At 33.9% G+C, this 21,636-nt stretch overlaps 1 protein-coding gene across 1 annotated transcript; it reads right to left on the bottom strand.

Annotated features, from left to right (window-relative positions):
- Positions 1-3,755: 3,755 nt before the first annotated feature.
- On the bottom strand, positions 3,756-17,592 carry LOC145270326 (peptide-N(4)-(N-acetyl-beta-glucosaminyl)asparagine amidase-like). The gene is made up of 5 exons (XM_080125975.1): positions 17,202-17,592; positions 16,008-16,229; positions 12,373-13,549; positions 8,726-8,839; positions 3,756-5,177 (listed from the first exon to the last, which is right to left on the bottom strand). The coding sequence occupies exons 1-5, from the start codon at positions 17,424-17,426 to the stop codon at positions 5,005-5,007; spliced, it is 1,911 nt and encodes a 636-aa protein (XP_079982101.1). The 5' UTR covers positions 17,427-17,592; the 3' UTR covers positions 3,756-5,004.
- Between the last annotated feature and the right edge of the window lie 4,044 nt (positions 17,593-21,636).

Raw genomic sequence — 21,636 nt, 5'->3', positions numbered from 1 at the left:
ATACATACCATAATTAAATTCTTCTTAAGTAAGAGAAAACTCCAGGTTGTCCTCGATGGTCGTACATCTAAACAATATGATATAAATGCGGAAGTACCTCAGGGTCTATCCTTGGACCTTTATTATTCCTGATATTCATAAATGACCTCCCTGATAAAATAATCTTTGAGATGGGTATATTCGCTGATGACACGGCACTATAACAAGCACAAGGGTAAAACAAACAAACACATATCTAAGGAAATAGCAGAAAAACTAAAGAAAGACCTCCAATCTGTAGTGGAATGGGGACATAAATGGATGGCCACATTCAATACTACTAAGACTAAGCTTGTTTCCTTCAATAATTACAAAAACCTTTTCAACCACCAATAGCCATGGCTAAAGATACATTACCTGAAAGTACTTCCTTTAAACTCCTTGACCTGATGTTCACAGTAAACATGAGTTGGAACAAGTACACTGAGGGCATTATCAGGGCCATTGCGAGGAAGGTGGACTCTCTCTCTAATGTGCTAGAAAGCTGCTTACACCTGAAAGTATCCTGTACCTCTACAAGGCCACCATTCGCCTACGTATGGAGTATTGTTGTCATATTTGGCCTGGTGCATCTGCTGCTGGTCTCTCACTCCTGGACAAGGTTCAAAAGAGAGTCTCCAACCTGATAGGTCCTGAACTGTCATCTAAGCTTCAATCTCTGTCCCATTGATGAAATGTTGCATCCTTCTGCTTGTTCTACAAGTATTTTAGCGGCGGATGCTCCGACGAACTGCAAGCACTTGTCCACCCTTTATGTAAATACCTCAGCAAAATCCCACCCCACACAGTAGAGATCCGTAGGTGTAAGAAAGCCTTCTACTCTAATAGTTTCTTCCCCAGAGCTGCTAGACTTTGGAACTCCCTTCCGGGATTCTGCTTTTCCAACTGTACTGACATGCAGAAGTTCAAGTGTAATGTGAACAGACATCTGGCTGCTTAACTCCTTACATAGTATCCCTTCAACTTGTGGCCCTGATAGTAGCCCCCTACATCAAAGTAGCACTGTGTCTTGTTTGGAGTGAAAATGGAAAAAAAAAAGAAAAAGAAGGTAGGTAAAACTTGACCCCCTCCTCCTCAAACTCAATCATTCCAGTTGCAGGTGATTTCATTTCCCGTTGCTGCCAGGTTATCCTGACATTTACTTAATGTGACCTTTGCCAAAATTCATACTAGTTAAGACAATCTCTATTTACTAGCGTAGAGTACCAAACTATAACACAGGGTCAGTTTGATGATGTTGAAACTGATAAAGCAAACAAAATACACCACTAACATCATCCTTCAGCATCCCCATTAAAAATTATACAATGATTTAATTCATAATTAATTTATTAATTTATGTTAATATATTTTTTTATTATTAATAATATTCTTATTAATACATTTTTGTTTCTCTCATTCATCTATATAATTATAAAACTCTGTGGACCTTGCTTGCTTGCATCTTGTCTCCAATGATCAGGCGATTCCATCTTTTAAAAAAGGAATGACAGATGAATGTATCTTTATAAATATATATATATATATACATATAAATGCTTTCTTGCATCTTGTCTTCCACAATTGGACAATTCTATCTTTTAAAAAGGGGATGACAGGTATGTATGTATACACACACACACACACACACACACACACACACAGGAATGAGGATAGAGAGTTAGTTTCGATTCTAGCTGATGGCACCCAACTCATATATATAGTTTTTTTAGTTTGAATCTCACTACTGCATATTAAGTTCAATATAATAACTGATAAAGAATTGTCTCTATAAAAAAATACATAATATGTAATCTGCATGAATTAAAATATCACATTTAAGCGTATCTTACAACCGAGCAACCCTGAGCGGCCTACTAGTATTCAATAAAATTATGAACTGCACCAGCAACATTTACTTTTTTTGACACATTTCCACAGGAATTGCAAAAAAATTACTTGTTTTCGTTGATGAATTGTTTTTCAGGCTATAAATATGACCTTTCAATAAAGCTCATAAAAAAGTCCGATGGTGTTAGGTTTAGTGATCATGGTGGTCACTAAATTAGTCCTCATCCATCTATCTCTTCTCAAAATTTTGATTAAACCATTCCGGTGCATTTCGTCTATCTCGCTAACTAGAAACTCCCTTTTCTTCCTCGAACATGTGACAATCTTTTTCATTGTCATATCGTTTCCCAGCATTTCTAGCAAGTTTTGACTAGGACCTAATCTGTGACCCTTGCTTCATTCACATCGCTGGCAGCTGGTATCTTTCCGTGTGCCGCTAGGTTATTCTGAAATGTACTAAAGTAATCTTTGCCAAAATTCATACTAGTTAACATAACTGCTATTTACTGGTGTAGGGTCCCAATATATAATACAGCGCTTTTGGATAATTTTGTTACATTAAAAAAAGTACTTTTGTTTAATAAATTTCTCTGCAATTAATGTTTTCCTTTTTTCTTGTTATTAATGATTTTGTAATGTTAAAACTTTGTTACATTAAATAAAGTAGTTAAAAAACAAATTTTTTCTTACAATTAATCAGGAGTGACTTTTCCAGGGCATTCATTATCAAGTCCAAATATCAGCTTCTTTTTATTAATGTTTTTATAATATTAAATGTTTTGTGTTGATTAACGTCCTAAATTCTCATATAAAAAAATGAATGGATCTCTTAGTAAAATGAAGTTATCTCCCTCAAACCAATGACGAATTATTCAAAAGTGGACAAGAGTGCCCACCCCCTAAAGCTGCGTGCTTTACACAATTTAAAAACTTTTTTGACGATTAACATAGATAACAGACTTATTTCTACAACTATTATTTATCATTAAAAAAGATATTCATTGTTTAAAATTTAAACAAAAGTTTACATTGTTTACATGTTTAAATAATAATAATAAAAAAAGAATGTTAAATATGTCTCACACTGTAGATTTTATTTATCTATGGATCCATTTCCTTATCTATAAGTTTCTCTCCATCTCTTAACTTACATGTTTCTTCCACTAACATTAAGCTGCAACTGTCTGTATCACTTCAAATCCCAACTATCTAGTCACATGATTAAATCCAACCAATCCGCAACATATGCTTGCATCGTGGGGGCAATTAAACCATATCTGTCTCTGCCCTATTTGAGGGTTTTTGATAAAGTGAAGAAATGTATCTGTAATTTAGTTGGCACCCACCCTTTCATCTTCACTGCAACCTCTCTTTCACATATGTGATGCTACTAGTCTCAGTTTCTTTTTTCTTTTTTATAAACACTATTATGGTAAGTGCTCTTCAGTATTGTCTCATGTAGTTCCTGCTTCTTTTGTTCCAGATCATTTGACTTGTTGGTCTAGTGGTCTCCATCAATCCAGTTTTAATACATCATTGTAATACAGCTTCTTATTCCAAAGACTGCGAGGTTGAGGAACACTCTTCCTGCTCACTGTTTCCCTTCTATTTACAATCTTGGACTTTTCAAGATTAAGGTCAATAGGTATCTCCTGTCTTTGCAATAATACTTTTTCTTCTGTGCATTAAGAATGGTGGTGACTATGTAGAAAAATAAATTCTGGAGCATAAAAGGTTGTTGGTTTTAATGGAATTAATCGCGTTTTTGTAGTTCTTCAACTTAATTTCTTTTTTAGTTAAAAAATAGTGTTACATATATGAGTTTGTGATTATCAATTTTCTCGGTCGCATCAACGAAAAGTTAATTTCGTTTTCAATGAATACACTTTTTACGATTTCAAATTTTGTTTATTTTACTCTCATTAAAACACAAGTGACAGTCACACATCAGAGTAGAAGGGTTAGGTGGAATGGGGTTGCAGAAATCTCTCTCAGTCTGTGTCTCTGTCGCTCTTCATGCCTCCGACTTTCTGCCTTCGACTATGTCGTTTGTCCTTTTATATTGTCAATATGACCTCATAACCTTCTTTTGCCCAGCCCTTTGTTTATTTTTTTTGGCTGGTTTTGTTCTGACTGGTGATTGATGTCATCATGACGCATTTCTCTGGTGATTCTGGTTGATCCAGGAACCATGAATATATCGGTCAACTTTCCCTCGGGATTATGACATCATTGTGTCCTGGCGATCCCAGGCTTCCGTGCTTTCTCTAACAATAGGATGCATTACAATCTTCATAAATGTCTGATACAAGTGAACTGCGAGTATCCTCATTTTTTCCACTGTTTTCTGTCATCCATCTGCTACACACATACACATACATATTCATCATAATGACACACACACACTCATCTTCATCATAATGACACACACACACATTCATCTTCTTCATAATCTTCTGCAAAGAATTAATAGTTATGACATGTCAACAGTCATAACAATTTAAATTTTGTTGCTTTTTGTTTATTTAGAATTTTTCATTTATTATTTTTGTGCCTTTTTTTCTTTTCAGAGAGAAAGTACACGTTAATCTAGTTGTCATTTACATATAATTTATTGCATTTATCCAGTATTTACTTCAACAGCGATCAATGTTTGTGTAGAGCTTAGTAGTAGTATAAGAATAAGTGATTAATTCTATTGAAAGAATTCTTCAGGCTAACTGTGAAATTTTAAATTCCACGACTCTTTTTATAAGAAAATATATATTTTAAAAACTTTTCTTTTTTACTTACGGTTGCAAGTGTTTATATTTAATGCTATTCGTTTTTCTCTATAAAGAAATCCCATGAATCTTCAGTCATAAGTTTTATAATAATGCTTTTGTTTAGTAGCTATCCAAAATAAAATTTATTTTATATCTACAGTTTTTAGTAATTTCACTTCTTCGATTAAGTAGATTTGTTTTTTTGTCTATTTAAACTTTAAAATGTCTAGTTTCTCACTCAGGCATACACACACACACACACATAAATATAAACACACACTTTTTTCCTACAAGTTGAAAGTTCGTGTGAAAGACTTGTTAAAGAGTTCAAATAATTCTTCTCTTCATCTTTTGTTTCTACTGATGTTCGTCATTCATTTTCTAAATAGACTGCGATTTGTAGTGGGAATTCTGTTTCTTGGAATTTTTGCCGGAACAACTGAGTATGTTGCCAAGCGCAATCTCCTTCTCCACCGCTCAATTTTGCTGTCAATATAATCCATCGGCAACCTTTAACTCTGTCCAACACAGATTTTTCTCCAGCTGTGAAAAAATAAGAACACAGAAATAAAAAGAAAAAAGGAAACGTTTACAAAATTTTAGTTACAGAAAAAAAAATATTATTAACTTGAATTTAGTTTGAATCCTCAAAATAAATTTTAAACATGTTACATGACTTGACAGATTTTGTAATAGTTTATGATCAATTTCTATTCTATGGACTGCCAGTGTGAATGCAGACCCTACAATGAAATTGCATCATCTTTGCAGAAAAAAATAATCTTCATTGTTGTAGTGAGATTCATAAAAATAAAATATTGCATTTCAAGTGAAAGCAATGGTATCTACTTAATTGTCATGTCAAAGTAATGAAAATATCCAAAAATTATGAAAAACAATACGGTAAAAAATTATTAATGAAAACAGTTTTTGAAAACAATTTGTGAAAAATTAAGTTTTGCTAAATTTGCCTAAGATTTTCAGTTTTTAGAAAATCATTACCTTCCTTTTATTATGATTTTTCTAGGGTTTTTATTTTTGCAAAACTCAATTTTTGCTAATTGTCTTTATAAACTATTTTCATTAATAATTAATTTTCTACCTCATCGTTTTTCATAATTTTTGGATATGTTCATTACTGTGACATGATAATTCAGTAGATAGCATTTGTGTTACTTGAAATTCAATAGTTCAATTTTGGAACTTCGCTACAATAGCAAAGAAGAACCAAAACAAAAGCATTCTTATCTTCACATTCTGGTTAATCTAGCTTCAAAATAGACAGCATATATACTACACTTTAATCTTAGTTCGAATGCCCAGAAAATCGATTTCCACAGTAGAAATAATAGCAATATTTTTCTTATTTATTGCCGAATCCAGTAATTTTGGAATTTTGTGTCAAATACCAACAATTGTTAAGTTTACAAATAATGTTAGATATTAACCGGGCAACACTGAAATGTGCGCTGGTCGACAATTATTGTTATGATGATGATAATATTTTTAAAAATAGAATGTCAAAAAGAATGTTATCAAAGTGAAATAAATATTTACAAATAAAATTATTAAAATGTTTTAACAGAAAAGAATATTAGTTTTCATAACAAACAAAACTGTTAACTTGGTAAAAAATATTGAAAAGAATATTAGTTTTCATAACTAGCACAAACAAAAATGTTAACTTGGTAAAAAATATTGAAAAGAATATTAGTTTTCATAACTAGCACAAACAAAAATGTTAACTTGGTAAAAAATATTGAAAAGAATATTAGTTTTCATAACTAGCACAAACAAAAATGTTAACTTGGTAAAAAATATTGAAAAGAATATTAGTTTTCATAACTAGCACAAACAAAAATGTTAACTTGGTAAAAAATATTGAAAAGAATATTAGTTTTCATAACTAGCACAAACAAAAATGTTAACTTGGTAAAAAATATTGAAAAGAATATAAGTTTTCATAACTAGCACAAACAAAAATGTTAACTTGGTAAAAAATATTGAAAAGAATATTAGTTTTCATAACTAGCACAAACAAAAATGTTAACTTGGTAAAAAAAAAAAAAAAGGTTAGAACAAAATATGCGACGAAGGTAGATCATCCAATTTGTATATATGTCGATGATATGAGTTGGAAGTCAGAGTTAGTCAGGGTAGAAAGCGCCTCAAATAAGGGAAAATGTCGATCGTAATAATCTAGGATCAGCATTGCAGTTTTCCAACGAGGAAACATTTGGTAAATAAAGTTGCTGTAAATACACGTCATTTTATCACGTAAAATAAGGCAAGAATTCAATATGGCATTTTCTATAGGTTATGAGAGTTCCAGGCTGAAATAGATTTTTTTGAGTCTTGAAGCTAAAAGAAGATTCTTTGGAAAGGTTGAAATCTCTAGTAAGATCATTAAATTCTCTTTGAGAAAAAAGCTGTAGTAGTGAAGAAGGAGGAAAACCGACATCTGAAACAATGACTTCATTAATGACAGTCGACAAACTAGAGGCTTGGTCTTCTTCAGAACGAGGCAATTCTAATTCAGGCATGCCTTTCATCACCGAAACAGGAATTTCATTGCAGTGTGAAATTGGCCTAATTGCAGACTTGAGGTTTGGATAAACCAACAAATTCCTGTTCTTCCTATTAATTCCCTTCGTTTTGACTGCACAGAAATAGCAGTTATAAAAATGTTTTTTCAGTTCACGTCAGACCATTGGAATACCAAAGCAGAGTGACTTTCTATCCTTTTTTTGTCCACCATCAAAAATGCTCAACACATTGCTTGCATGCAATATGGGGTGCCCATGCCTTATCGTGATCATCCAGCATTACTTTGAAGTAAGCACGATAAACACACTTCATAAATTCACTGATCAGTTTCCTGTTGGATTGCAACGTATATTCTGCACAAATATAACAAACACATTTGGATCGTTTAAATAACATTGCATAGGAAATTATGTAGCCATGTTTAATTTTTGCTCCAAAAATCTGCAATGAAAGTAAAATAATGCAGCTTAATTATTTCCTGTCTGACTTATAACTGAATTCCTAACATTAAGAGAATAAACTTTACTTTGACCCAGAAATCAACAAAAACATGCCACAATCAGTAGGCCTATTTACTACTCAGTGTCCACTTCTTACCAACTACATACCTCATTGTCTAGCAAATTTGACTTTTACTTGAAGGTTTATGATGTCATAATCAATTAACATACATCACAATAACAACCTACATTTGTAATTATAAAGCTAGAATGTATATAGAAACATGCCTAATTTACTGTTGTCACACACACACCTATGCTTCATAGATAAACTAAAAAATAATGACCCGAGGCCTAGTACATAATCCAAAGGTACATTTATTTAAAGAGAAAAAGAAAAAACTGAAAGAGAAAGAAATGACAGGTATGAGAAAGTAAAAACAATAACAAACAAGGGCAGGAAAATGAAGGTATTAAAGAAATCAAAAGACTGAATAAGTTTGTAAAGAAATGAAACATGAAATGTCACGTTGCATGAAAAAGTAAACAAACACATTGTCCATTAGAAATGAGTAAAACATACTGTTGATGACAGGTATGGGAGCAGATAAAGGTGTGCTGCGTCACTAGTGGTTGAAAAATGGAAAAGACCAACCGGAAGAAAGAAATTAGGAAGAAAGTCACTTTTTAGTTAAGAGTAACTTAAACGGAGATAAGGGAAGGCAGAACACCTAATTTTAAGGTAAAAAAATGGTATAAAATAGCAAATATCTGATGATATTGACCTGATGAGAAAAAATTAATATGATTTTCAGAATCAGCACTCTCAAATTAGTTTAAATCAGCTTAGAAACCTTGGCCACCAAAAGATGTGTTGGCCAGTGTTATTTTCGTTCTTACATTTTTTAAGTTCTATAATTTATGACCAGGGCTGTGACAACAGATTATTCTTATTGTTTTGACTCTCGAGTATATATCCGGCACAATTAATCAACCGAGAACCACATCACTATATAAAAGCATATCAGATATCAACAGATACACACTCAAGAGTCAAAACAATGAAAAGAATATGCTGTTGTCCTAGCCCTATTTATGACTTACCTTCTAAAGTGCAGGTATCACATATGTCCCCATGGACATCCCATATTATCTTTCCTGTGGAAAATGTATTGCTATTAGGAAATATCTCAAGCTGTTTGATTGTCATGTGACAGTCTGGAAAAAAGATAAAATAAAATTCAAAGTTTTAGTTTTAAAAAAATTATATGAAACATGCACATGTGGTAGGATGATAATTTAGTAAGCTTGAAAAAAAATGGCAGCCAAAGGGAGATAATTCTGTGCTTATTTATATTGACATACAAAAGATGGCAGCTCAAAATAAAATGACAGAAAAACATGAGTTGAAAATATTAGTGTACATGAAAATTATCGAGTTGTATTATATGGATTTTTCGGACTACTCTTCACAGCTAGTGTTATTTGCACAATGTTTCAACTGCAGTCAATATATATGTTGCATCCTTTAATAGAATGTGTTCTGATGAACTCACAGAACTTGTGCCCTCATGATGTACATACTTCTGACTAACCCGACATGTAGCAGAATTCCTTCCCTTCTTTGTCATTGTTGAGGCTTCTAATAACACTTTATGCTCCAAGTGGCAATATGGAGTGAAAAAGTGTAAAATAAATAAAAACACAGTGACTTTTCTCACTGAAAAATGTGATAACCTGATGATCATCATCATCCTCAGTTTAACATCCATTTTACATGCTGGCATGTGTTGGACGGCTTTAAAAAATTACCTTCCAAACATGCCAACATTTTACTAAATTTTATTTTATTTTTTGCTATCCCTGGTTAGACCAGATTGCACATAACATGAACATTTTCATGACAGTTTTCTAAGCCTTACTACTTCTGTGCCAGCTCATGACAAATTGAAAGTAGAGGTTTTGTGGCATTAGAATATTGCTGTACAGAGCCAACACTGCCTCTTTTCCTTGATGCATTGCCTTCAGCACAGCTGTGGAACTCCATCTGTATAGTAACTTTCCAGAATATCAAAGGGAGGCTAACAGGTACTACACCTTGTCCAAAGGATATCTGAAACTGTGCAAGATAGGGGTGTTTATCTGCCTGAGGTATTACACATATCTTAATACCTGAATGCATGTAGCACCTAGTATTCCCAAATGATCACTCGTCTGGATCTGGTCAGGATGAACATTGCTTAACTTTGGTGATCTAACGAGAACAGGTTCATCTTCATCTTTCGTTTTTTTTTTTTTTTTTTATCGTGTAAAAAATAAAGCTATTTTAAGAACTAGCCAATTAATGCCATATTAAAAGTACATAATGTTGTTTTTTTAGTTGTGGCAAGATTTTTATAGCTTGTCTTTCTGACGTCAATCCAGCAAAGTGATGAGAATTGATGCATTTATTGAGACACCATCTTTAAGTAATCGCTTATCAAGACTAAAGAGTGATGTGGATTAATGATCCAGGCATGCCAAGTTCAAATCCTATCAATTCCATAGCACTATTCTCACTGTGGATGCTGGCAAGCTTCACATGGTCCCTCCTATAAGTATGTGAATCTATAAAAAATTTGGTGAAACCAGTGTTAACAAAGGAATGAAGTCAATCAAAATATGAACTTTTCCTTTAGTCTTCACATTTCATGAGCCATGTTTCTGACAAAAGGAGAAAGAATTGCCATTTTTTTTTTGTCTGAAAGCTATCTCTTAACACTTCTCCTTGGCTAGTTTTTGACCTTAAAGTATTATTTAATTTTATTTAGCTTCTTAACATCAAGTGGCTTCATGCCTTGTCCAGAAAATTTCCATAAAAAAGAAAAGAATTTGTTGTATACTCAAATAAGGGAGAGTAAAAAGGGAAACAATGAAAAATACGGAATACAAAGGATGAAGATGGATGTTATCAGTTTTTTTATACACCCAACATTGTCGTAAGTTTAAAAAAAATGATGAAAAACCAAAAAAGATTACTGGCATGTTAAGCCCGGCTTTCCTATCTTTATTTATGCCTCTTGACTGAACTCCATCAACAATCTATGATCCCCTTTTGCCAAAATTCCACAACTAGTCGAGTGTTTACTCGACTAGTTACAACCATTATATACGATTTCCCCTACTCTCTATTTGTGCCTAAATCTAAATGTAGATTCCATGAATAAAGCGTCTTGCCTAGAACTGCCTGCTTGTGAAACACGATTCTGCTGGCCTTCAAATCCAATGTAAACAAGTTCTTGTTGAGCCATCCCCATAAATAATCAAATTCTATCCAATTTTCACCATTAACGATGACTATACTACCACTTTACATTAATTACCCCTTATACTCGAGTAGCTTTCGGGCCTTGGTAAGTGGTGACACTCAAGTAAAACTCCAAAAATCAAAAGGTTATAATTCTCACTGGCCAGATTTCACTTCCATACATCATCACACTGTGTACACATGCCTTACAGACTCTGCCCTTTTTCAACAGTGGTAATGCTGTGCTGGTTAGTAATGACAGATTACTGCACTCACACTAGAACCTGCTCCATCCCATGCTCCCATGCTCCAATGGTATCACCAAGTTAAGAAAACTTCTGGACAACATCGATAATCTTGCCATCTAAATGTACTTTCTCTCTAACAAAACACAAACAGCTGTATGCAAATGCATGTGGTCACTGGTAGGGAAAATAAAGACTTTAAAAAAGAAGATTACATTAGAGACGCGAATACTGTTTGAGATCATGTTAGAGATGTGGATGACACTTGAGAAGACGATCACGTGAGGGACATCACAGCGGTAACGTAACAATGAGGAAATAAATGTTGTTACAGAAAAAAAAAAGAAGCAAGTTGATGTTCTTTCCTATTCTTTGTCTTCTTTGCGACTGAGCATACGTGTTGGTTCCCGAACTACATTACATCTCCACATCTGAGTTTTCATCCATCTTCGTTGTCTTACACTTCTTTTAGTCTAAATGATAGATTCCACTGAACCTCTTACATACTCAATGTTTACACAGAAAATTGATAAACTAATCTCTGACCAGGTATTTATTTATCCTTCTTTCTTTAAACTTCATTCCTATCACTTTCTCCTATGTTTTACTTGGTTTTCCCCTCTCAACTGGGAATTAGCGTTTTTATTGAGAGACTATCTCTAGGTGATTGCTTACCAAAACTAAAGAATGACGTTGATTAATGATCCAGGCATGCCAAGTTCAAATCCAGTAAATTCCATAATACACTAAAGAAATGCAATGCACAGAAAAAGGAAAAAAAATGATTTAAACTAAAATCTTTTTAAACAATCTTTATCTATGCCTAAACCTAAACATAGATTCCACAAACAAAACTTCTTTTTTAGAACTGTCCACCTGCTTTCTAACTGACTAAAATATGGTTGTCTTCAAGTCCAACGTGAACAAGTTTCGATGAGCGGTCCCCTTAAATAATCCAATTTACCAAATTTCCACTACTTACGATATTGTCCCATTGACTACTGTACACTCATTAACCTTTATCCTTGAGTGGCCTCCAGGCCTTTATAAGTAGTGACTCCTTTGTAAAAAAAAAGCTAAAAAAAACTTAAACTTGTCTGAAGAGGGATGAGGACTGGCCAAAGGCATACTGCATGAAATAATGAAGTGCTCCCTCTCGACCCCCGTCACATCACAAACTTAAAGATGAGAAAACAAAGCAAAAAGTGAACATTTTTTACCTGAAACGTCAAATTTCCAACTAATTGAAGCCGTTTCCGTTCCTTCCTGTCTTGCAAGGTAAACCATTTTCCAATCGTGTTCTTCTTTTCTGATGATATCATTCACCGAGAACGCCCCTGACATCCATTCTTTCATCTCTTTATTCTGCGCATTCGGTCGAATGTAAACATCCTTCGAGCAACTGTAATTGACGCAAAGAGATTTTGCATCTTTTTCTTTATTATCCGGCTTAAAAACATATGGAACATGATTCTCAATCTCGCCTCGACCGAGACGCCAGGCCAAAGAACCCGTAGTTCTTCCACTCAGTCCTTTAGAATCTGCAGACTTTGGCGACATCATTTCGACCAGTTCCTTCATCTGTCTTAAAGAAAGTTTATCTTTTCGCTCGGGAGATAGATTCTGTTGCAAAATTGTTCGAAGATTTTCCATGGTAGCGATTAGCCACGTTTCTCGTACTTTGGTCCGATTGTGTTTCACCTCATCAGGTTTACAAGTGTATCGTGATGTCACATCTTGGATCTCATCAACAGAAAATGCAATTATATAATCAATCTTCACTCCCCATCCAAGCTCATAAAGTAAAGGTTTATCACAAACGTTTTCGCATGGGTCACAGTGCAACCATCGATCTTGGAAAGTCGAAAAAACCTCTGTCCACACGTGGTCCTTCCAGCTTACAACGAAACGAGCTTCAAATCCCATTGCTCGGCAGCAAAGCGTGAAACAGTTGGCCCACTCTCCACATCGTCCTTCACGAGTTTCCAGCAGTTTTCCCGGGTGGTTGTAACGAGGAAAGCGTATAACTGTGTCACATAACGTACAGGAATACAGTTCAACATTCTGCGTCAGCCATCTTGCTTCTTCCGGTAATGGAATATCCGTTCCTTTCCTTTGAACTTCGACGCATTGACAGAACGTACACGCTGGATTATCAACCCATTTAAAAAAGCTTTTCTTGTACCAATCAAGCAAGCCGATGAGAAGACAGTCGTCGACGCCGAAATTGTTAATTTCATCCTGAGAATTCTTCAGCATATCAAATTTGAGTTTTGCACTTTTCTTTAATTTATCGACAGGAATGATGCGGCGGGCTTTTTGCAGAAGGTCAGGATCCTCATATCGCCGAACATTTTTAATTGTGGACACAAGAGATGAATAGAAGACACTCTCATTCTGAAAGAACAAAGGAGAAAACTATATTTTCTAACACAAAAAAAAAAAACAAAAAAAAACAAAAAAAAAAAAAACAAAAGAGAAAACTATATTTTCTAACACAAAAAAAAAAAACAAAAAAAAAAAAACAAAAAAAAAACAAAGGAGAAAACTATATTTTCTAACACAAAAAAAAAAAAAAAAAAAAAAGCACATACACTAAAAATGAAATCAACATGTCTATTAGATAATAGCTTCAATTCTACGTAAATTTTAGAAGAATAGAAAATGGACGTTGGGCTTACTTTTGGCAACCACATAATTACTGCTTTCCTTATGTTGTTCTGGTAATATATAGACATGATGACAAAAACGACTGCTGAGTTCTTTGAATGTGTGGAACAAGTCTTGTAAATGATGCTTATGACAATGATTTCATGCGGATTGAAAAAATAACAATATTCCAACTTGCCATGAAGCTGACTGATAATTTTGAAATGATTCAATGGATTGCCAAGCATCGCCTAACAGCCAATGTAAATTTAATGTAAAATCATCATCCCTCTTCAGGATGTTTATTTTTTAAAAAGAAATAAATATCGTATGTGGGTTGGTGAAGAGTATAAAAAACAGCTCTTCCTTAATCATACCAATAACCCTAAATCCGAGTGGCAACAGAACACACTTTTCTTAAGGAAAACAACAACAAAAATAACATTCCCTTAATTCTGTGTATACCCCCCCCCTCAAATATAATAAGATAAGCTTAAACATGAGAACATCTAGGATTTAACATAAAAAACAAAAAAAAAAAATGTAATGTTTTGGATTTAATATTAAGTGAAGGAACTTAGCCCTCAAAACTTTGACAAATCGATGTTATTCGTTTGAAAACAACAGAGTAAATATTGAGATAATGTGTAGACACAGTTGCCTAGAAACAAAATTGCCACTGAATTATTAGAATGTTTCCAGCAGGTCTTGAAAATTATGTTTATGACAATGACTTCATACGGATTGAAAAAATAACAATATTCCAATTTGCCATGAAGCTGACTGACAATTTTGAAATGATTCAATAGATTGCCAAGCATCAGTTAATAGCCAATTCTTGCAGATGTGAATTCTGTAATCTATCATGCACATTGAACTGTTATTCACAGTTGATGATGGAAACATTCAAAATGCAGATTTTGTCATTCAATACGAAAATAATTTTTTGAGCGATGCAAACTTTGCTAACAAACAATTATTTTTTTTAAATTATATGTGGATTTATAAGGATTTCTTTCTGTTTCAAGTTTTACTAGTTCCTACATTCCATAAATAATGTTTCGGACAAAGGAAGAAGAATTACAATTTTCTGTGTCATCTAACATTTATTGTTGGTTAGTTTTTGACGTTGAAGTAGTATTTTATTTTTTAGCACATTACATCAAATGGCTTCATATCTTGTCTGGAGTGATATTCATAAAAAAAAAAAAAATGGCTACTATCACCTGTTACCACCTAATTACAATCATGGATTCATCCAGATGCAGCCTCTTTCTATAATTAATTTTTTCAATATTGAACAAACAAGATCCACAGAGTTTTAGTGACATAATGTTCAACTGCTGGACTAGTGATGACAACCGTACTCTCCATGTTTCTGTCTCTTCTTTGAGGGAGGGGGTGGGTCGGGTTTATGTAAATACTTGTGTGTAAAATGTGCATATATTTTTGAAAACATAAAAGTATACTTGGAGTGGAGGGGGGGATCTATCAATTTAAGTTCTAAAGGTAGTTTAAAACCAATAAATATTTTTATCATTAGTACCAGCAACTTTTAAGCTTCAAACAAAGACAAAAAAAATTAAATTAAAAAAATCGTTTTTAGCATCAGGGAAATAGGTATAAAATTTTCCAATTCCCCCAAAATTCTAATTTTTTTTACAATTCTGATTAATTATCCTAACAATAATAAATATGTGAGGGGCATTCCAAAAGTAATGCCTCCTATTTTTTATTCCATTCAAATGGATCAGAGGGGATTGCAAATTGCATTGTTGCTGATATTGACATTGTTAGACTCTAAGAAAGCAATTCCTGTCATGAACGTGTGTCAGAGGCAGAGATATGTCATTGAATTTCTAGCAAAAGTACATTGAAAATGGTGGTAATTATATAGAAAAATAAATCCTGGGGCACAAAGATAACTCGTTTTAATGGTACCACTCTTGCTTTTGTAGCTCTTCAAATTTTTCAGTTGAAAAAATAGGAGGGCTTACTTTTGAAATGACCCTTTAATTTGTGAAAAAAAAAACACCCGAAACAAAAATGGAAGTAAAAAAAAGTTTTGGACAATACTGGATAAATATCATTTGTATATATCTGTTATATTATCAGCATTTTCTCTTCAACTTAATCATATAAAGATGAGTCTATAAATGTAACAAGTATAGAAAAAAACCTTTGGATGGGGTTAGGGTTTGCTTACCAGAGAAGAATTCTCATTTGTGGAAAGTGATGGAAAATTAATGTCTGGCAGTGTTTGTTGTGATGTCTGCAAATGAACAGATTCTGTTGATGCATCTGTGGAATGGCTGGCTGTATAGTTTTCGTTGCTTGGTTTATCATCCAATAACTTATGGAGTTGATCCTTAATTGCAGTCAATTCGTCGAGGGGACTTTTTTGCGGCAAAGTCAAGTACTCTCCATCCTAAACAAAATCAAAAGAAAATTTTTTTAACAACTTGTTAACGTTTTATAGACAAGCATTACAATTTCACATATATATATATATATATATATATATATATATATATATATACACACACACACACATTTCCCCAAAACCTCTGACCTTGATTGAGGGGAGACTAAAACTTGCTGTTATGGTTTCAAATGATCTGAAATAACAGCAAGAGGAGACTTGATTCCAAATATTTCTCATATGTTATATCTCCCCTCATCTGGAAATAGGGTACGATTCTGAATATCTCCAGTATCAAATAATTTTTATACACTGTGAAATTTATTTTATGTATGAAAACCAAAAATGGGAAATATATGAGAAATATTTGGAATCAAGTCTACCCTTGCTATTATTTACGAATATCTTCATATATTGAGCGAGTTTCTAACAGTATTTTGTATAGTTTTTTTATTTTTAACTCATTTTCCCAAACTTACCGTGTTCAAGAGAGAGTCGGGCGCCATTTTAAATTTTCCAATACATCGGTAAACACTATGTTTTTCGAGCTGAATAAACATGTTACATTAAATAAAAACACTAAAAACATATCTAGTTAGGTAGAAAAGTATCTTGCGTTTGATAACATTTATTTGTTATATATTTGTTTTTTGACAACTTTTTCGAATCTATGTGTACAGTAATACAAACCCAAAGGTTGAAATTTACCGCCGATATAACCTGATTATTTGATGGTTCCTTGTTATTTTGCTACTTATGCTCTTTTGTTACCGCGCTGAAATAATAACGTTATTATTTAGAAAGCCATTCTTAACATGGGGGGGGGCGTTTTCTAACTATTCTCTACTTTCACTTGACAATTTACTAAAATAAAATATCGTAAAACTTGAATTTAACTTAAAAATACTATTTTTTTTTTTTTTTTTTAATAGACTGGTAACAAAAGTGCATAAGCACCGTTATTTTTTCTGTTCTTACCTCTTGGAATCCCATGGCTAAAAGACAATTGAAGGCTCCATCAACAGGCAAGATCTTGTTCTGCATCACTTTGCTGCTTATTCGAAGACGACGATATTTCAACTCGTTCGGCTGCGTCACGACGTTTGTGCAAATCCGGAGCAAAACCTGATACGTGGCTTGAGCCTCTCCGTGCGAACAATTGCCGATTTCGTCCAAGAAATCGTATCTTCCACCGTCAGACATGATTTCTTCTCCGATTCCAATATATGATCGGTTTTCCGTCTGCGAAATTTCCGCCGAATCTATAAATAATTAATCACGTTAAACAAAAACAAATCGGAAAATAATCAAACTCATGGCTCCAAAAAGCGAAACGAATGTTTCCTCTAAGGGAAGTAACTCCAACGGCATAATTTTGGGGAAATAACTCTGTTCTGATAATTGATATCCCTTCAAGGAATAAAGTATATTCACTTACATGTGTGATGTGACAGGAGGTCTTGTTAATGGGAGAAACCCATCCTCACCAGGAAAAAAAAAAAAGATTAGGTATTCTTAATGGCTGAGTAAATGATGAGTTCGAAGTAGTAAAAAAATATAATGCAATAAAAAATTAGTAATAGTTAATGAAGGTAAATGTTTTTTTTTTTTTTTTTTTTATTATTCAATTTTCACCCCAAACAAGGCACAGTGCCACTTTGAAGCAGGGGGCTACTATTAGGGACTTAATTAGCGGGGTCATTATGAAGGGAGATGGGTAGAAAGATGTTTGTTAACATTACACTTGAACTTCTCCATTGCAGTTGGGAAAGCAGAATCCTGGAAGGGAGTTCCAAAGACCCGCAGTTCTGGGGAAGAAACTATTGGAGTAAAAGGCTTTCTTGCACCTAGGGATCTCTACTGTAAAGGGATGAGACTTAGTAGCTTGTCGGGTTTGTCGGGGGTAGTTACGTCGGGGAGGTACAAGTGTTTGCAGTTCGTCAGAGCATTCACCATTAAAGTATTTGTAGAACAGGTCGATGGGACAGAGGCTGAAGCCTAGATGACAGTTCAGGACCTATCAGGTTGGCGACTCTCTTTTGAACCCTGTCCAGGAGCGAGAGACAAGCAGCAGATGCACCAGCCCAGATGTGACAACAGTACTCCATACATGGGCGAATGGTTGCCTTATAGAGGTATAGGATACTGTCAGGCGTAAGTAGTTTTCTAGCACGGTAGAGGGAGCCAACCTTCCTTGCAGCAGCCTTGGAAATGCTCTCAATGTATCTATTCCAGTTCATATTCCCTGTAAACGTTAGGCCGAGGAGTTTAAAAGAAGTACTTTCAGGCAATGTGTAGTTTAGCGGTGTAAAAACAGACACAGAATTATAAAAAAGACATTAAACCCAAAGGTTGAAATAAAACCAGAAAAAATTTCATTTTTATTATTTTTTCATCATTTTTATTAGACTAAATGTACGACATTCAAGGCCGCCATATTGCTTTTAAAATTTGGCCTTTCTAAGGTTGGACAGATTGGCCTTTTTAAGGCTAAATTTAACCCCTTTTACACTCTTTCATTACAAAAAAAAAAAAAAAAAAATAGCGGTCAGAAACGGTTCATAAAAGAGCGTAAAATAAATAAATAAATAAAAATAAAAATGAAATTTTTGCTGGTTTTATTTCAGCCTTAGGGTTTAATAATGTGTTTTATATAAAAAATGAATATTTTTTATAATTTTTTGCCTTTCAAATAATTTACGCCGTTAAACTACACAATTACCGAAATAAAATTATATTGTACGTACTTGTCATGAAATTAAGTTCTCATAGAAATGTTCACTTAATTTGATCAAATAGTATTTTTTTTTATGTTTTTTTTTTTAGAGGAAAATCAAATTTTACTGAAATCGATCGTATCCCGCCATCTTGCTTATTTTGTGGACGAGGAGGGGATGCCTTTAAACGAAAACAGGAATTAACAAAATGTAAAAGGGATTTTAAAAAAGGACAGAGAAACCCTGTAAAATAAGTGAATAAATAAATAAATAAATAAAATATTTATCTAAGTATTTTTTCTGCTCATGTTTCAAAATAATCTCATCAAATTTTGACAAACTTTAAGTGGTGATTGGAGTTACCTCCATTGTCGCCTCTCTCCTTCTCCACAAAATAGACAAGATGACGGGATATGATCGATCTCATCAAAATTTGATTTTCCTCTGTCCAAAAAATAAATAAATAAATAAAAATAAAAAACTATTTGATCAAATGAAGTGAATTTTTTTATGAGAACTTCATTCCATAACGGGCATGTATAATATATTTTTTGAATATTTTCATTTTTTATATCTTGATTAAACTACACAAGTACCAAAAAATTATGTATAGGCGATTTTTTATCATTATTATTATTATTATTATTATTATTATTATTATTATTATTATTATTATTATCATTATTATTATTATTTAATGGGAAACCATTTTGACTTACGCAATTAATCTGAAAAAAAAACATGTTTGAAATGTGTAAATATGCTGCAAGAAACATACATGTAATACTAAATTGATTTTAACTGAAACGCGTTCTTAATTTCATTGTGTGTGTGTGTGTGTGCGTGTGTGCGTGTGTGCGTGTGTGCACACGCATGTGTGTGTGAACCAGAGGAGTATGTGATTCAAAGTCAGAAGAAAACAGAGTTCTGTCAGATTAAGTTCCTGATATTGAACTTTATCTATAATATAACTTTCAATGAGAGTTTCAGTTTCCTAAATTTATTAATTTATTATTAAATTCTTAGGTAAAAGTACAGAATAATTAACAAAGCTCTCTTCCCATGTTAAGAATGACTTTCTAACTACTGTGACGATACGTCCTGGTTGAAAAATCCCAAAAGGGAATTTATCCCCGAAACATATCGTAAAAAAAAAAAAAAAAAATGATGTACGTACCAGCTGTAAAATTATCACAACTTAGTAGCACTTACTAAAGTTCTGGACAATACTTCTGTTGTGGAATTTCCTTATAAGATTCATGCTTGACGAAATACCAGGCAATGAATAACGGAACAACATGGTTGTTTATATATTATATGCATGTCATTTATTGTGCGTGAAAAATTCAATAATCATGACAAAATATTAAAAGAAAATAATAAGGAAACATGCAGAGAGTGCCCAACGGGTCAAAGGGGGGGGGGTGCAACACTAAAGAAAACTGTTCAAATGAACATAGCCTCTTTTCTTTCCTTCCCTTATCTTTTTATCTTTTCTTTTTTTTTCGCATGGAAAATGGTTGAGCTATATGAGGCAGTAGAAATCTTTCAAAACAGAAAACAGTTCATTTCAGCAAGTCGACATTTGTGAGATAAGGGGGGGGGATATTGAATAGTACTTAAGTGTGAGGGCGTGCATTCAACCGATGATTAGGTATCCGACAAAATTCAATGTTCTGATGTTATAATATGAGGCAGTTCCATTTTGCTGACATGCGAGTCGATATCCTTCAAAGTTCGCTTGTTCATTTGTCTTCGCTCGTATTCCTTTCTCACTTGTTTTCTCAACCATGGACGTTCGGCTGTGTCCTTCCCATATCTCGAACCAAGGTAATTTTGTAATTCTGATGAATTTCCTTTTCGGCTCCAGGGATAAGGATCAGTTTAGAGAGTCGCAATGTGAGATAAGGGGTGGTGGGATATTGAATAGTACTTAAGTGTGAGGGCGTGCATTCAACCGATGATAAGGTATCCAACAAAATTCAATGTTCTGATGTTATAATGTGAAGCAGTCCCATTTTGCCGACATGCAAGTCGATATCCTTCGAAGTTCGCTTGTCCATTTGTCTTCACTCGTATTTATTTCTTGCTTGTTTCTCAACCGGCGACGTTTGGCTGTGTCCTTCCCATATCTCGAACCAAGGTAATTTTGTAATTCTGATGAATTCCCTTTTCGGCTCCTGGGATAAGGCTCAGTTTAGAGAGTCACTATTTCGCTGCATAAGTCGCGGTGCTGCTGTTCAACGCATCCTTTCCACTCGAGGATATGTCCCATACCGATCTCTAAGCTAAGGTGTTTTCATAGTTTTCCTATGTTCCCTTTTTGGCTCCAGAAATGAGGATTAAGTTGAGTGAACTTCCAATTTATCAAGGGAATCATGTTGGCTGGTATCTGTCGCATTTTTATTATCGACATTTGTTCGACGATGTGATCAACTCGATTCTTTTTTTAAACTCTTTTTTCCGTCCACGCCGCTCCCGCCAAAACAGGTTTTTCTCTTCCTCCTCCTTCCCCCCCCCCCCGCATGCTGCTTCGTTTTTGGGGTGGAGGTGAGGGTGTCTGGATGATTTCTCGTTGTGACCTTGGCACGTGTTTTTGACGAATCACTCGGTGGGAAGGGGGATGGCGATGGGGTGTCTAACTCGCTTCCTTTTGTGGGTAGACACGTGGATATTTGGTTGTCGCATGTCTTGAT

The sequence above is a fragment of the Euprymna scolopes genome, chromosome 4 (genome assembly GCF_053919585.1).
Source record: "Euprymna scolopes isolate OS-2025 chromosome 4, ASM5391958v1, whole genome shotgun sequence".
Lineage (NCBI taxonomy): Eukaryota > Metazoa > Mollusca > Cephalopoda > Sepiida > Sepiolidae > Euprymna > Euprymna scolopes.
The sequence above is the reverse complement of the archived record's forward strand: the minus strand, read 5'-3'. Positions and strand labels throughout refer to the sequence as shown.

What these genes read in the sequence shown, in the direction of transcription:
- LOC145270326 (XM_080125975.1), bottom strand. Translation starts at nt 17,426, where the DNA reads ATGTCTGACGGTGGAAGATACGATTTCTTGGACGAAATCGGCAATTGT. An exon ending in TAGCCATGGGATTCCAAGAG is followed by an intron (nt 16,230 to 17,201) that starts GTAAGAACAGAA and finishes GATTTTGTTTAG; the next exon opens with GATGGAGAGTACTTGACTTT. An exon ending in TTGGAAATTTGACGTTTCAG is followed by an intron (nt 8,840 to 12,372) that starts GTAAAAAATGTT and finishes TCTTTTTTCCAG; the next exon opens with ACTGTCACATGACAATCAAA.